This window comes from Cyclopterus lumpus, chromosome 1 (assembly GCF_009769545.1).
Source record: "Cyclopterus lumpus isolate fCycLum1 chromosome 1, fCycLum1.pri, whole genome shotgun sequence".
NCBI classification, from domain to species: domain Eukaryota; kingdom Metazoa; phylum Chordata; class Actinopteri; order Perciformes; family Cyclopteridae; genus Cyclopterus; species Cyclopterus lumpus.
The window spans coordinates 17,933,196-17,947,911 of record NC_046966.1 but is presented as its reverse complement, the minus strand read 5'-3'; the positions used below and the strand labels follow the sequence as shown (position 1 = coordinate 17,947,911).

At 39.0% G+C, this 14,716-nt stretch overlaps 1 protein-coding gene across 2 annotated transcripts; it reads left to right on the top strand.

Moving 5' to 3' along the window:
* The first annotated feature begins 1,138 nt into the window (after positions 1–1,138).
* On the top strand, positions 1,139–13,019 carry g3bp2 (GTPase activating protein (SH3 domain) binding protein 2). Of its 2 annotated transcripts, none has more exons than XM_034529282.1 (13): positions 1,139–1,333; positions 3,274–3,392; positions 3,478–3,559; positions 3,804–3,977; positions 4,254–4,344; positions 4,425–4,530; positions 4,674–4,854; positions 6,337–6,438; positions 7,816–7,918; positions 8,003–8,062; positions 8,249–8,383; positions 8,491–8,609; positions 9,733–13,019. In XM_034529282.1, exons 2-13 carry the CDS (start codon positions 3,298–3,300, stop codon positions 10,012–10,014), a joined length of 1,530 nt encoding a protein of 509 aa, XP_034385173.1. In that variant the 5' UTR covers positions 1,139–1,333; positions 3,274–3,297; the 3' UTR covers positions 10,015–13,019. The 2 variants fall into 2 exon arrangements, with proteins under 2 accessions (XP_034385173.1, XP_034385164.1); XM_034529273.1 differs by having other exon boundaries at positions 8,491–8,618.
* Positions 13,020–14,716: the final 1,697 nt, after the last annotated feature.

The following is a 14,716-nucleotide window of genomic DNA, read 5'->3' as shown; positions in this document are numbered from 1 at the left end:
TCTTTTTTTGCTTGTTTTTGTTGATTCGTAATGATCAGAATTCTGTTCCCCAAAAGTAATAATTGTAACTTTTTTTTAATGCCTTCTGATCACTTTTCAGTTACGACCAATAAGCTTTGCTTTTATTTGTTATGTTTTTAAATGTTAAATACAGTAGTTAGATGAATATAGACGTTAGTGTTACGCAACCTCTGTGTTTGGGTCAGCGGTTGCCATGACAACAACGCCTGTCTCCAGCTAAAACAAAAAAACAAAAGGGGGTCTTATGAAACGATGCAATGAAGGTTTTGCATATTTAGAAATATAGTAACAGTTGTGATGATGAATCTCAACTTCATGAGGGTAGCTTGAAGTATATTCCTCACAACAAAAGTGTCGAGTTTTTCCAATTACAATAATCACAAAACAAAGTGCGGGATTGTTAAAAGATTTATTTTTTATTTAATTGGATGTTGTGAGAATACTTTAACGTTCGCTTTAACTTTGTTTACAAACATGATGACACATTTATTTAGCTTTATTTAGTTTTAGTTTATGACATTTACAAAAGGGTAAGACACAAGTTCCACTTGGTGGCGCTCAATATCCAGACTTGTAAAAACTGGGCCTACACTTGTGACAAACTATTGAAACATCAGGAATAATCCCATTGTTGCATGTATGGACATTTGCATTAAAGCAGCTATTTGCATTGCACCAGCAGATTTAGCTCCATAGCTGACCCGTAACTGTGTCCGATTTATGGGAATGAGGGATGTTTCAGATTTTGTTTTTGTTTTAATACATATATTTGCCTATTGAGACATGGAAGCAGCTTTACAGTTTAGTATGTCTGTCTAATATCCATCACTTACCACTATTGACAACATAACGTCAGTTGAACTCTTGGTCACCATTTTAAAGGGAAAATGATTGAGAATGGTCGAGAAGTCATAAATAACAGGAAGGGAAAAAAGCTCAGATTGAAGTAACAACAGTGTGATGTTCAACACTACGACAGTCAAGTCAAATATTTTTGGGACAGCATTAATAGAACGTTTGGGAGGCGGGGCTATTTGTCTGTCGTCATAATTTATGTTGCCTAGTGTAAACAGTCCATTGGCTGACTCCTTGTGATGGGGGTTCCCTGCCCCAGATTGCAGGGGTAAAACAATAAATAGAACCTATCACTTTAAATCTGCAATCTCTGGGACAGCAGAGATCATAAACTGTTAGTTAGTGGCGCGAGGGAAATATAACTATTCCCCCTGGGACATTACACAACAGTTTACAGCCGGTTACTCGTAGATATTTATTAAACATAATTCTGTCTACATAAATAGTCTTTCATAAGGTAAGTGAGCCTCCTCTAAAGCTAAGCTACAAGGCGGTTGACAAGCTAGCGTTAACTGTACGAGCCAACGTGAGCTAACTGCATTGTCTGACGTTAGTCGAAACCGCGACCGCTCGCTAGACGGGCAGTAATCGGACAACGTTGTCGTCTCGTCAGGCATTCCGTTACTGTAGAAGCGCCCCACGTTAGATATGTAGTTAGAGACCACGCGTTTCAATTAAATTGGTCAAATCTGTCTTCCTTTGTTTTCTTTGAGCTAGCATAGCACTCAATTTGTTTCGTTGATAATGGTTTGACAGTCGCTGCAAGTTGGGGGTCATTTATTTTAAAGTTTGAGGCAACTTTGTATCCCCTACGAGTTGTATAGAATGTGATTCAGTTGATTTAGAAATGAGTAGTCTGTCAATTGTGTAGCCTCTCTGGCATGCCATGGATATGGTTTATTGGTGCAGTTACAATGGCTATCGCCCGGCTCAACATTATGTCGCCTTGGTGTTTTTTCCCCGCTCGCTATTAGCGTGCAAGTTGTGTTTGTGTGATGGCACAGCAAAGTAGCGTCTCGTCAGGTGTCCATTTTATGTGCTTGTCGACAATAACTAACACTATGCGTTTTCTTAAAATATGTGTTTCTCCTGCAAATAAAAAAATGTAAGCTGAAGAAAAGTGACGACGCCACAAGTTAGCTCAAGCTAATGTTAGCTGGCCAACTAGCATGTCGTAAGCTTTGCGTTGCCGGGCTAGCGTTAGCATTTAAAATGACAGCAAAGAGGCCAGTAGTTCAGAGTGTGCATTCCTTCCCTTGTTTTTGTAGTCCAGAAAACGTTTACCTAGCTGACGTAGGTGGTGCGCAATTTATAGGACAGGAACCTAAAATACAAATTATGAATCTGTCAAAACTGAAATGCCAAACTGTTGTTAGCATGGACATGAAAGGCCTAACTCATACAGTAGGCCACTTATCTACAAAGGGACGCATGTGTGTGACTCGTATGTAATGTACCATATACTGTTTAAAAGTGGGATACAATTGTAGTAAAGTTCGTTATCTCTGCTGCCAAACTCAAACACCTGCATCGATTGCTTCCCTTTTTTGTTTATCTACAGCCGGTTTTCCTCTTTGTCTTATTGGATAAACGTAATGGCGCAGTTGTGTGCTAGCTAGTGTGTTAGCCAGCTAGCTCAACAGTCAGATATCTTGTTTCTGCTAAATGATTGATGTGGATCTGATAAAACATGGCTCTAATGAGACAACAAAGTGAAACGTTGCTCTTTTTAAAAGGAGACGTGAATGACTTGTGCACTTCCTGTAACGTTACTTGCTAATCAAACGCAAGTGTTTACCTGAGGTAAAACAAACGTCTTCCTTGAAATTGCCTGACCTCAAATATTTCAGTTAACGTTGGCGGTCTAACTGACTAAGCTTGTTTTAAGTCATATCCTACACTCAATTCATTAGGTATGCCTAGCCACATTATTACAGTCTCTGTACAAAAGCTTTGCAACAAAGGCAACCTTTACGAAAGTTTAAATGTGTTGTTCAAATTGGTTAGGAAAAGTGTTTCTTCAACTATAGTCATTTTTGTATAGGCTGTAGTTAATGTGGTGCACTTGAGTTGGGTTGTGTTACCCCAAGTTAAAAGATATTAAGATTCAATCTTAGAAACTCCCTCAATATAATGCAATAGAATTCACCAGCACCATACACGTTAGCCTCCAAAATGACCAACAACTCTAATCGACATCTCTTCTGAATAAACTAAATATTGTAATGAAAGACTCAATAACCTTTTGTAAACCTAGTGTTGAAAGCAAGGCTGTAGTGTTAGACTGCATTGTTTTTTGTTTTTTTTAGATAGTGTGCATAATTGACTGCACATTAAGGGTATTACATTTCTAGATGTAATTATTGCAATTAATTACCTGTTTATCTTCTGTTTCAGCACTTAATATTGTTTACCAAAGAAATGGTGATGGAGAAGCCAAGTCCCCTGCTTGTAGGGCGGGAGTTTGTGAGGCAGTATTACACACTCTTAAACAAGGCACCAGATTTCCTGCACAGGTAACTACCAAAATGTATAGTGGAAGACACAAAGTTTGTAGGTTTTGGTTATGATGTTTAACTTTTTTTTTTGTCGTACCATTAGGTTTTATGGGAGGAACTCTTCCTATGTTCATGGAGGACTTGACCCGAGTGGAAAGCTGGCGGAGGCGGTGTACGGTCAAGCGGTAGGTGCTATGTGCCAACAATAAAGATTTACATTGAAAATGCTGTAATAAGTGCAAGGTACATGATTATTCATTGTGGGGACGACCTAAGTATTCTTTTCTTTTTTTATGAAATTAAACTGCCAAATTCTTGACATCAATGGGAATCCGATATTATTACATCTTTTGATTAAAACAATTGTTGATTTAGAAATCTTTTCTCTATTAATTTGTCTGGTTATCAACTTGTCTCTGCATCTCTCAGGAAATCCACAAGAAGGTCATGTCCCTGCAGTTCAGTGAGTGCCACACAAAGATCAGGCACGTGGATGCCCATGCCACACTGAGTGATGGCGTGGTGGTGCAAGTCCTGGGAGAACTGTCAAACAATGGTCAGCCCATGAGGAAGTTTATGCAAACGTTCGTGCTCGCTCCTGAAGTAAGTACCCCTCTACCTTTCAGTACTATTGGCAGACATCAAGGTTGAGTGATACAATAATTTCTTATGATTTCTGGTTTAATAAATAGAAATGGACATGTTGGACAGATCTGGTATCTGTAGATCAGTTACTTTTGCTCTTGTGAAATTACTCACAAAAATCATTGATAATTTGAGTCACTAATGTGTGCAAAATACATTTTATGGTCCTTCAATTTCAAAGTCGATTGCTTTCATTTGTTTTTAATGGACACTTTGCATGACACATTTCCTTAGGGTTCTGTGGCAAACAAGTTCTACGTCCACAATGACATTTTCCGTTATGAGGATGAGGTTTTTGGAGACTCTGAAGCTGAGCTTGATGAAGGTAAAATATTCCCAAACTGTTTTTTTTTTTAAGTTCATTTTTACATGGTTAAATGTGAGAGTGATGATTTTCTCATTTAGAATCAGAGGAGGAAGTTGAAGAGGAGCCAGAGGAGAGGCAGGCATCCCCAGAGCCACTTCAAGAAAGCCCCAACAGCACCACTTATTATGAACCTCACCCTGTCGCGTATGCTAAAACCTCATCCTATCTCAAAAATATAGCTTCCTGTGTTTGTTTTTTTAGGAAAGAGAAATGTTTCATGAAGGATTTAGCCATTTAAAACTTATTTTATCTATGTAAGTGACCGCATTCTGATTTGTGCTCTGTAGTAATGGAGTCGAGGAGCCCATGGAGGAGCCGGCTCCAGAGCCTGAACCAGAGCCTGAACCAGAGGCCAAAGTAGAGGAGATAAAGCCTGACGTAGATGAGAAGGTTGTGGAAGAGATGGAGGAGAAGGCACCGTCACCGGCCCCTGTGGAGTCTCCACCCAACACCCAGGAGCCTCCCAAGGTAAGCCTAATGTACCTCTGTGGTTTACTTCTCAGTGGTTAGTTAGATTTTCGGGGGCCATAGTAGTCAGAGTTCACTGGATTGTGGTGTATCTAAACTGAAGAGGCAAAATGACTGTTCTGACTCTTGCTGTAGCAACTCAAATTCAGCCAGCACAAATGGGGTTCATACAGTCATGGAAAATCTGGAAAACTCCTTGAAGAAAAATAAAATCCCAAAAGTTTTGGAAAATTCATGGAAATTTGTTATATTCATATGTTAATTTACAGTGAGTTTGAAATGTTAAATATGCTTTTAAAAGAAAGACGCTCAAAATATAAGCAGGCTCTCATACTCACGGTGCAAATTGTTCACGCTGCGAGTGAACGCACCTTAACTGATAAGTTCGGTGGCCATAGCAACAGTAGCTCAGGGAAGCGGTCAGGATAATCCACTATGCCAGGGAAGTGTAGATTTAACCATGCTGCTAGCGAAGCTACTGCAACCCCTATCACCCGGCTATCTCACCACAGCGAGGGCAACTGCTACGATGAGCACCGCGTCTCTCTTTTCGGTAACAAGCAGGTGTCGATAACCGATGCTGTAACGAAAAGTGAAGTCCTAACTGTTAAGGTAATGTGGGCACTGAAGGTTGCCAATTCCCAGTATTCTTTTAAATCATCCGAAGATACCAGCCTGCTATTTCAACTGAATGTTCCCCGATAGCTTGTGGCAAAAGCAGATGCGCATATCTCTGCTCGTTGTGGCTCGCTCCTTCACTTCAAGAGTCTCACGTTGTCCAACGTGTTAAAGCAAAGGGCCGATGTTGTTCTATTTGACCAAAGCCTGAACCTTTTATTTACAGTCCAAACAGATGGATTTGCACGTAAGGAACAATAGTTTGACTAAAAGAATAAACATTTATATAAATGTTTATTCTTTTAATCAAACTATTGTCTCATTCATTTGTCATTTAAGGTATACTGTATGCTTTGGAATTCTCATTGTTAGTTTAAATACTAAATGTTCTCACTTTTTCATGTATACACTGAGATTTCACAAAATGTTTGGTCATGGAAATTTGGTTTTAAGTCACGGAAATCCATTGGTCAAAATGTGTATGAACCCTGATAAACTACAGCACCGGGATTCACAGCGGACTGGTAAAGTGCTGGGTCGAACCTTTGTGCATATAAAATAATACATACAAGATTCTTTAAATGTATGAAGCTGTTTATTATGGATGTTGGGCAACTTGAGGGAGAGTTTATTTGTATTCAGTATTTTACCTTATGAGGAAAATATATAAATGATTATGCACTAGAATCTCAAGTTGCAAAAATTATCAAAAGTAATGTTCTGATGCACAGTCCAGTACCATATCATCCAATCCAGCAGAGTTTTCCATAATCTTAGTAATATGTCCAAAGATGCACCTACTAATGTTTGAGTAAGGTTTTGAGTAATTATTGCTGTTAACAATGATTTTTGCATCCTTTACAGACTTTCTCGTGGGCCTCGGTGACCAGTAAAAACCTGCCTCCCAGCGGCACAGTCGCCTCCTCTGGAATCTCACCCCATGTTGTTAAAGCTCCAAGCTCACAGGTAACCTACTATTGACAATTTTTCAAATGAAACTACGGCTAAGAGAACATGAGAACCTATGTGCTGGTTAATTTTTGCAACGCTTTTGTTGGGCAGAGTTTTGGGCCATTAGGGTCTGCACATTTCCCTCAAGAAAATAAACAACCAGTATGGTTAAATTCTCTGATGGCTGACAAATTGAAATCATCACATGGTGTATGTATGTATGTATGTATGTATGTATGTATGTATGTATGTATGTATGTATGTATGTATGTATGTATGTATGTATGTATGTATGTATGTATGTATGTATGTATGTATGTATGTATGTATGTATGTATGTATGTATGTATGTATGTATGTATGTATGTATGTATGTATGTATGTATGTATGTATGTATGTATGTATGTATGTATGTATGTATGTATGTATGTATGTATGTATGTATGTATGTATGTATGTATGTATGTATGTATGTATGTATGTATGTATGTATGTATGTATGTATGTATGTATGTATGTATGTATGTATGTATGTATGTATGTATGTATGTATGTATGTATGTATGTATGTATGTATGTATGTATGTATGTATGTATGTATGTATGTATGTATGTATGTATGTATGTATGTATGTATGTATGTATGTATGTATGTATGTATGTATGTATGTATGTATGTATGTATGTATGTATGTATGTATGTATGTATGTATGTATGTATGTATGTATGTATGTATGTATGTATGTATGTATGTATGTATGTATGTATGTATGTATGTATGTATGTATGTATGTATGTATGTATGTATGTATGTATGTGGTCATATTCCCCTATCTCTCCATAGTTAAGCATAAGAACTTGTTCGAGAGATGGTGGACTTGGGCAAAAAAAAAACATTTTTAATTGACTTCTGTTAAAACCCAAGATTAGCGAGAACGGTCATTCACACAGGCGGTGGTATATTACGACAGGGATTGCATGTTGGACAAAGCAGAGGCAGCCGTGATTGGTTTAAATTGTTGGCACAAATTGACATGCAGACAAGTGAAATATGTACTGGCTGAGGAGGGTCATCATGAATTTAATCAAACTCTTAACCTACAGCTACAGCAGAATGTTATGGACCAATATGTTATACATATGTATCATTTCCCTCATAAAAGGAGAGTGGAAATATGTCCTGAAAAAGTTGTGGTTTTGATTACTCAAAGCAATTATACCGGCAGCAAAGTGCTTTGAGAGACTTGAGACAAACGCATGACTTGCTCAAGTGGGGTGATCACTGATTCACTGGCGTATTATGCAAAGGCAATGATAAAAAGGATGTATGGTTGATGTGTGTGTTTTTTCTTTTTCTTTTTTTTTTGTGGGACGCCCCTCCCCCACACAGCCCAGAGGTGAAGCCAAGACGGAGACACAGGCAGCACCTCTTCGGTCCAGAGACCAGCGCACACGAGACAGACCGGCCTTTACTCAGCGGGGTCCCAGGCCTGGTAATGCCTACACCCGTTGCCCATATTAAGGGTTTAGTTCTTCTTTTTTCCTTTTGTTATATTCTACCTCTCTGTCACGATTAGATGGTGTTGCATCTTCGGAGTCACAAATGGGGAAACCACACTTGAGTTTTGTTAACAAAGGTAAACGGGACCCTTTTAAGTCACAGTCTATAATCCTGTTTTTGATTTTCTCCAATTATTCGGTGAACATTTATTGCCGTTCTACTGGTGGTGTGAGTGTCACTTTCTTGATGCGGGTGCTTTAGCTTTCTCGGATTTCGATGCTGATTATGCACGTAAACTAATCTGATGTGTTTTTCTGAGCAGCAGGTGTCCGGGGAGATTCGGAAACTGGTGACATTGACAACAGGCGAATTGTCCGATACCCAGACAGTCACCAGCTTTTTGTTGGAAACCTCCCACATGACATTGATGAGAGCGAGCTCAAAGACTTCTTCATGAGTATGTTTCCTCAAAAAAGCAACACTTTTACTATGATGTGTAAAATTGTTTTATTGTCAATAAATATTAGTTTAATTACACTCTATTGTTTTGTTTTTTCCTTGCAGCATATGGAAATGTTGTGGAGCTGCGGATCAACACCAAGGGCGTTGGTGGGAAGCTGCCCAACTTTGGATTTGTAGTCTTTGACGAATCTGAGCCTGTGCAAAGAATCCTGGGAGCCAAGGTAGAAGGGGCATGTATTGAAATTTATTTACCCACTTTCATTTGGTGGTGGTTTGGTGATGCACATTTCTACAATGTTAAACAGGAGGGAGGAACAACACACAGGAAATGACAAAAGCTATTGTCTATGATAATACATATGCCATTTCACATTGTCATGTCAGTGAAAGTTATCCGAGGCTATGTTCAGACCAACCATAACATTAAGTTTAAAAACAAACAGAAGGCACTGTGTCGCTGTCTTGCTCCAGGTAACACAAGTTATGAACTTTGAAGGCTCGTTAAACACCAAGACACTACACGGGCAAGCAGGATATTCAAACTATCACTAGCAAGTTTCTCCAAAAGAGTATATTGACACAATGCTACTGTGCACCTGTCAAAGTATTCAAAATGTACATTTTAATTGGCCATCACAGTGCCTTCATTGATGCCTTCAAAAGTTGAGCCAGGATTAACTTTTGTGGTACAACTCTGCACTTTTATCTTAACCTGTGGTAGAAACTCGCTGGTCTCCTTGATATGAATGAAGTGGCTGCGTTTTGTAAAATAGTAATCTTGCTTCACAAAGTGATCCAGCTTTAAAGTTACCCAACTCTTTAAGAAATCTATTGACGCCATTATTCAAAGTAACCGCTCTTATCTGTTTTGATATGTGACTAACCAGACTTTGTCTTTTTTTGTTGTGACAATCTGAGTTTCACAAATTAATCCACCAGCAATCTGTACTTGCATGCATTTGATTAATCAACAGTCTTGACATATGGCGTTTTAATTGCAGCAAAAGAAAACTTGAGCCAAGATTAACTTGTGTGAGGTCCTTGCGTTTTACCCCCACAGCGACACCAAACTGGCCTAATTTAAATGAATGAGGGGCTGCGTTTTTTTCATGTCGAGCTAAAGTCAATCTGCCAGCAGCTGTAGAACAAGGTAGTTTGACTGGCAGCGACACACAACTTGTCAGGTCAGACCAGTGTGACACAGCAGTGCGCACATGGACTCCCGGACAGATTGACAAACTTGTGTGTGTGCAAACCAGTGAGTGATGTGGGCTGTGAAATGTATTCAAAGGTAAATATTCTGTGCCAGTTTCTCCCAAATTGACCGTGCTTTTCTCCTTGCAGCCTATCATGTTTCGAGGCGAGGTGCGTCTGAACGTAGAGGAGAAGAAGACGAGGGCGGTGCGTGAACGGGAGACTCGCGGTGGAGGAGAGGAGCGCCGGGACATGAGGCGCACCGACCGAGGCCCCGGAGGTTCCAGAGGCATCGTAGGCAGTGGAATGATGCGGGAACGTGACGGGAGGGGACCACCACCTCGAGGCGGCATGGCCCCCAAACCTGGCATGGGCTCCGGAAGAGGCTCTGGGGGCCCCGGAGAGGGTCGCTTCACAACCCAGCGCCGCTGAGAAGAGCACCACCTGCAGTGTGGAAGTAGTACCGGGGTTCTTCATCTTCAACCGTTCTCGTTAACGAAAAGAAATCTTCATGTATGAAAGTATATATTGGTTTTTGTTTTATTTTTTTATTTTTTTGTTCCCTCTTTGCTTTGGAATGTGACACAGCCTGTCAACCTTGTTTGTGAAATAGACAAAACAAAATAAGCAAACAAAAAAATGCGCTTATTAGTTGTGAGTTGAGCATCCTTTTCGGGTATCTCAAGAATTCACAAACTTTAATTTGTAAATTTGTGGAAAAAAGGCAAACCAACCAGGAGTAATCTGCCACATTAGGAGGGACTGATGAGACTTTTTAACTACGATAATACAGCCCATCATTTGGAAAAGAGATTATATGCCTTGACTTAACTGGGGCGCTGCTTCACGAAATCCCTCTATTGCACATTTTATATGGTAGTTTTCTGCCTGTTACTGTTGGAAAAGAGTGAGATGCAAAGTTTGTGCAGTTCCAGGGGAAAAGCTTGCCTTTTACTTTTTCCTTTTTGAGAGACCACTGCTTCAAAATTGCATAATGCACTCATCAATATGCACTAATGGGTACTTTTGTCGTATTACATTGACATCCATGCTTGGAACGCAGCTGGAGAGACCTATTTTGTCTCAAACCGATACGACTTACCGGGGCAGGCCTCGCTCACAGCCTGTCTGCTGTGGCCAATGTACTTTTCACACTTTTGACCCAAAAGAAGCTTCAATTACTGCTGGATGGACAAGATGACAAGCAAATCTACATTATATATTTTTTCCTCGTTTATAAATCGAATAAATAATAATAAAAAAAAAGCTATAATCCTGGACTTTCACCAAATGAGTGGCGGGACGAAGGATACACAAGTAACAAAGTCGAACAATAGAAGAGTGGTGGTATTGATGGCGGCTCGCTCAGCTTTTATTCTTTTGATTCAAAGTTTGTTTTTCTTTGGCTTTTTCTTTTTTCCTGACAGCTAGACTGCAAAACTGGGACGGACGACACCTTCCCTCCCTTCCTCAAGTGTGGAGTAACAGAATAAATGTACAGCAGAAATCATAGTTTACTGTGTTTTGGTTTTCTGTGTATATTTTCATTTTCTCTCAACTTGATAAAAAGCATGAGTGGTGCCTTCTATTTCACATTTTCCAGTCTTACTCGAGTAAAGCAGTTTGAGGCTCTCTGCCTCCTGTTATGGCGCTGCTCATTTTGAACTATTGTTTTTGGGATCAGATAGAAAAAGAAATGGCAGTGTATACAAGTTTTAGGTAAATTTTACTTTTTTCAGTTGCATATTTCATTTTTTCCATACTGTTTTACTACCTAAGATGAGCTGCTGTGAGTTTTGTACATTTGTTTTGTATTGTCTGTTCTGGGTTTTGTGGAGACAATAGGTGCCTCCAGTTCTGTTGTTAAATGGTTAAGAGGTATATCTGAAGAACAACCCTCCCCTCCCCCCCTAAAAAAAAAAAAAAAAGGTACATTAAAGATAATGCGGGAAAAATGCTTGCTCCTTTGGTTTAACAAGTCACGTCTCCACACAATGATTTCACTGAACCAAGGTTTGGAAAAGGCAAATGGCTCACAATGTGATTCAGATTCTGTTGATACTTACTGTCAGTCGGGCCATATCGTTTGTTGAGACTCATGGTAGCACTTGGGTTAATCCCTGGACTCAAAAGTTGTCAGACTGTTCTTTTCTCAGCAACAATATTTTGTAAAGATCTGTGTGGGTGGGCTGGCCGTAGTTCCAGTCCACCGACTAGCAAACAATTGTGCTCCACTTTTCTAGCCGTTTATGCATTCGTATTTTCATATGCTGATTATTCATTGTGCTTTGTGTTCCATTTTATTTTTTATTTTTTTCCATTGAAGGCAAGTCTGATTTGAATGCCATACTAGTCGTATCTCTTTGGTCCTGTAAGGCATTTTCTTTCTTTCTGAAGACTGTTTGGTTTCAGCTGAAAAGAAAAACATGAGATTTTTTTTTTTTTTTCTCATTATCTTGCACTGAAATGGGAAGTGAAATCAATGTAGCATTTTTCTGGACAAATATACAAATGAGGTCTTCCTTGCCTGGTGGTATTGCACTATTTACAACATTTCTGGGACAATCTGTAATTTTGAACACGGACTCACCAAATTCCTCATCTGGCAGTGAAAAAACAAATGAAGTGCTCATCTTGTTATCCGCATGAAATATTTGCTCTCTTGCCGTTAAAACAAGATTTGATGTACAGACATGGCATTTTAATGTAGTTTTCCACAAACTACTCTCCCTTTTTGTAGTTGAGATTAAATATTTTCAGATGTGAGATTAGTTTTCAATAGAGACCTTTAATTTGTTACAATCAGTCTTTGACCTATTACAGAAAAATGACAGCTCTTTGATCCTTGGGTGTTTTTAACAGACAGTTTCTGATTGGTACCTCTACCCCAAATGTTTATTTGTCCGGTAATTGCTTAACTAAAGCACTTGACTGCAATCATACTTTTTACAGCAATGGTCAATGAAGAGGGTGACGAAGAAGAGCCATCAGGCTTTCAAACCAATTTGTGTTTTTCACATTGTAATGGTGGCAAAATGTTTTGAGTATATACATTTACAGTTTGATAGTTCTTCTTTTTTACCGAGGTTTTCAACCCTCCCACCCTTTTTCCAAACCAAACCTTTAAAGGATCTTCAAAAGAAAAGGAAAAAAAAAAAGAAGCCGTAAATGACTTTTCCCGTGGTGGAAAATGAATTGAGTGGATCCTCATTGTGAATCATTCCAGTCCCTTTTGAATGGAAATAGAAGTACCTTCTTGGCTTTAGCAGGTGTGGTAAACAGTTGTCTGCCATCTTCATTTGACGGTGTTTACCCTTTACTTGTTGCTAGTACAAAAAGTGTTGCAGGTGGAGAATCTTTTGTTTTGTTCTTTTTTCCTCTCTATTTTGAATGTGTTGGACTTGCATACAATAAACTACTGATATCAGCACCACTCATACCGTGTGTCATGTTTACTGGTTCCTTCTTAAACGATAATTGAAATACCAAGCTGTTGGAACACGTTAATGAACCAACAACTCGGCAAGTTCTGTCACATAAGGGCTGTGTGTGGGGCAGATTTGACAGCTGAAGTTTTATTTGTAACCTGATTTTTATTTTGCAAGTATAATTAAAGGGGCACTCCACAGATGGACACTTCAAGAACAGTTCAATTGTCAGGAATAGTTCTACTCTAGTCTTCTGTGCTCTGGAAAAGCTTTGTCAATTATTGATCAAATCCTGGTTTGGAATTTGGAGACTACAAATTGATCATTCAAATCCTGTGTTACAAACTTTGAAATATATTGGTGTTTACCAAGCAGTGAGGGAAACAGTTGGAGCTGTAGATCAAGTTATTTCGTAGCTTGACTAAAGAACTGAACGTCAGGATATATCATCTGCTTTCATCCAACCTATGAAGTGTGACACTGAATTGCTGGAGCATCCCTTTGAATGTTCTCGTGACCACTATTACTGTAACGGAGTGTTGTTTATAGGAGCGATCACTTGTTTTGCATGCGTTCGTGTTATTCATGATCAAAGGGTTAAATCGGTCCTCCAGCATCTCTTCTGTCACGATCCTCTTCAGATGATGTTTCACTTGATTTAGGATAAAATCTTTGAGCCGGGAGGGGGTTTGCTTTGAGGCCCCACTGGGAGGTTTTTGTCTCTCTGAAGATCGAAGGACCATCGAGGAGCTGCAAGGAAGCCAGGTGCACCAACAGGTGAGCATGGAGGAAGCTGACCGGCGGCATCTTGTCCAGGTACATAAGCCCCTCCTCTGACTGGAGGAGATAACATAATAAGGCATAACGTAGAGAACATTAGGTGGAGGAGGAGGGGGCTTCTGTCCTGGTTTATTAACAGGGATCAGAGGTGGAGGGCTGGTAACCAAAGTATCATCAGTGACTGGAATAATCTGACATGGAGGGTTCTCATTTCTTCTTTTTCACAAAGGACCCTGAAAAAGAAGTAATACCATATTATCAGGCATCGCTCTCTCAACAATAAAATGGGGACAAGTATGTGTAAGGGAGAAAGGGTTGCACTGGAGAATTTGGACTGAACGTTTCTATATAGAGCCCTGTCAGTATGTGCCCACAGATGTACTCCAGAAGATAAATACATTTATTTTCATTGTTCGGATTTTGTTTGGACATTTCTTCAATTTAGATTTAGGCAGTTTAGCTGCGTTTCTTTTAAAACTTTTGAATTGTTTAATAAATAATAACTACGTTTTTATTTTTTTACTTTATTTTAAATATATTTTGTCATATAGCTCTAAATGCTGTATCAATATTTATACAACATTTATTTTGAAAATCTGAATATTATTTAGTCTAACATACTGGAGTCAGCCTACAACATATCTAGAATTGCAGATATGGCGGATGGCATTGGGGCTGTAGCTAGTTTTAAGGACACTGTGGTCATGTTTCTTATATTTTCTATGCTTTTATTAGCACTAGTTTTTTAATTTTATTATTACATAAAACATATACGATGTGCTTATATGATATGCTAGATTACGATACTATTAATCTAGCCAGCAGTGTACAAAGAAAATCTAACGATCTATCTATCCAAAAATTGACATTGCATTAACCATGCATATGTTTATTGTAATTTGTCAAAAACAGAATTATGCAAAATG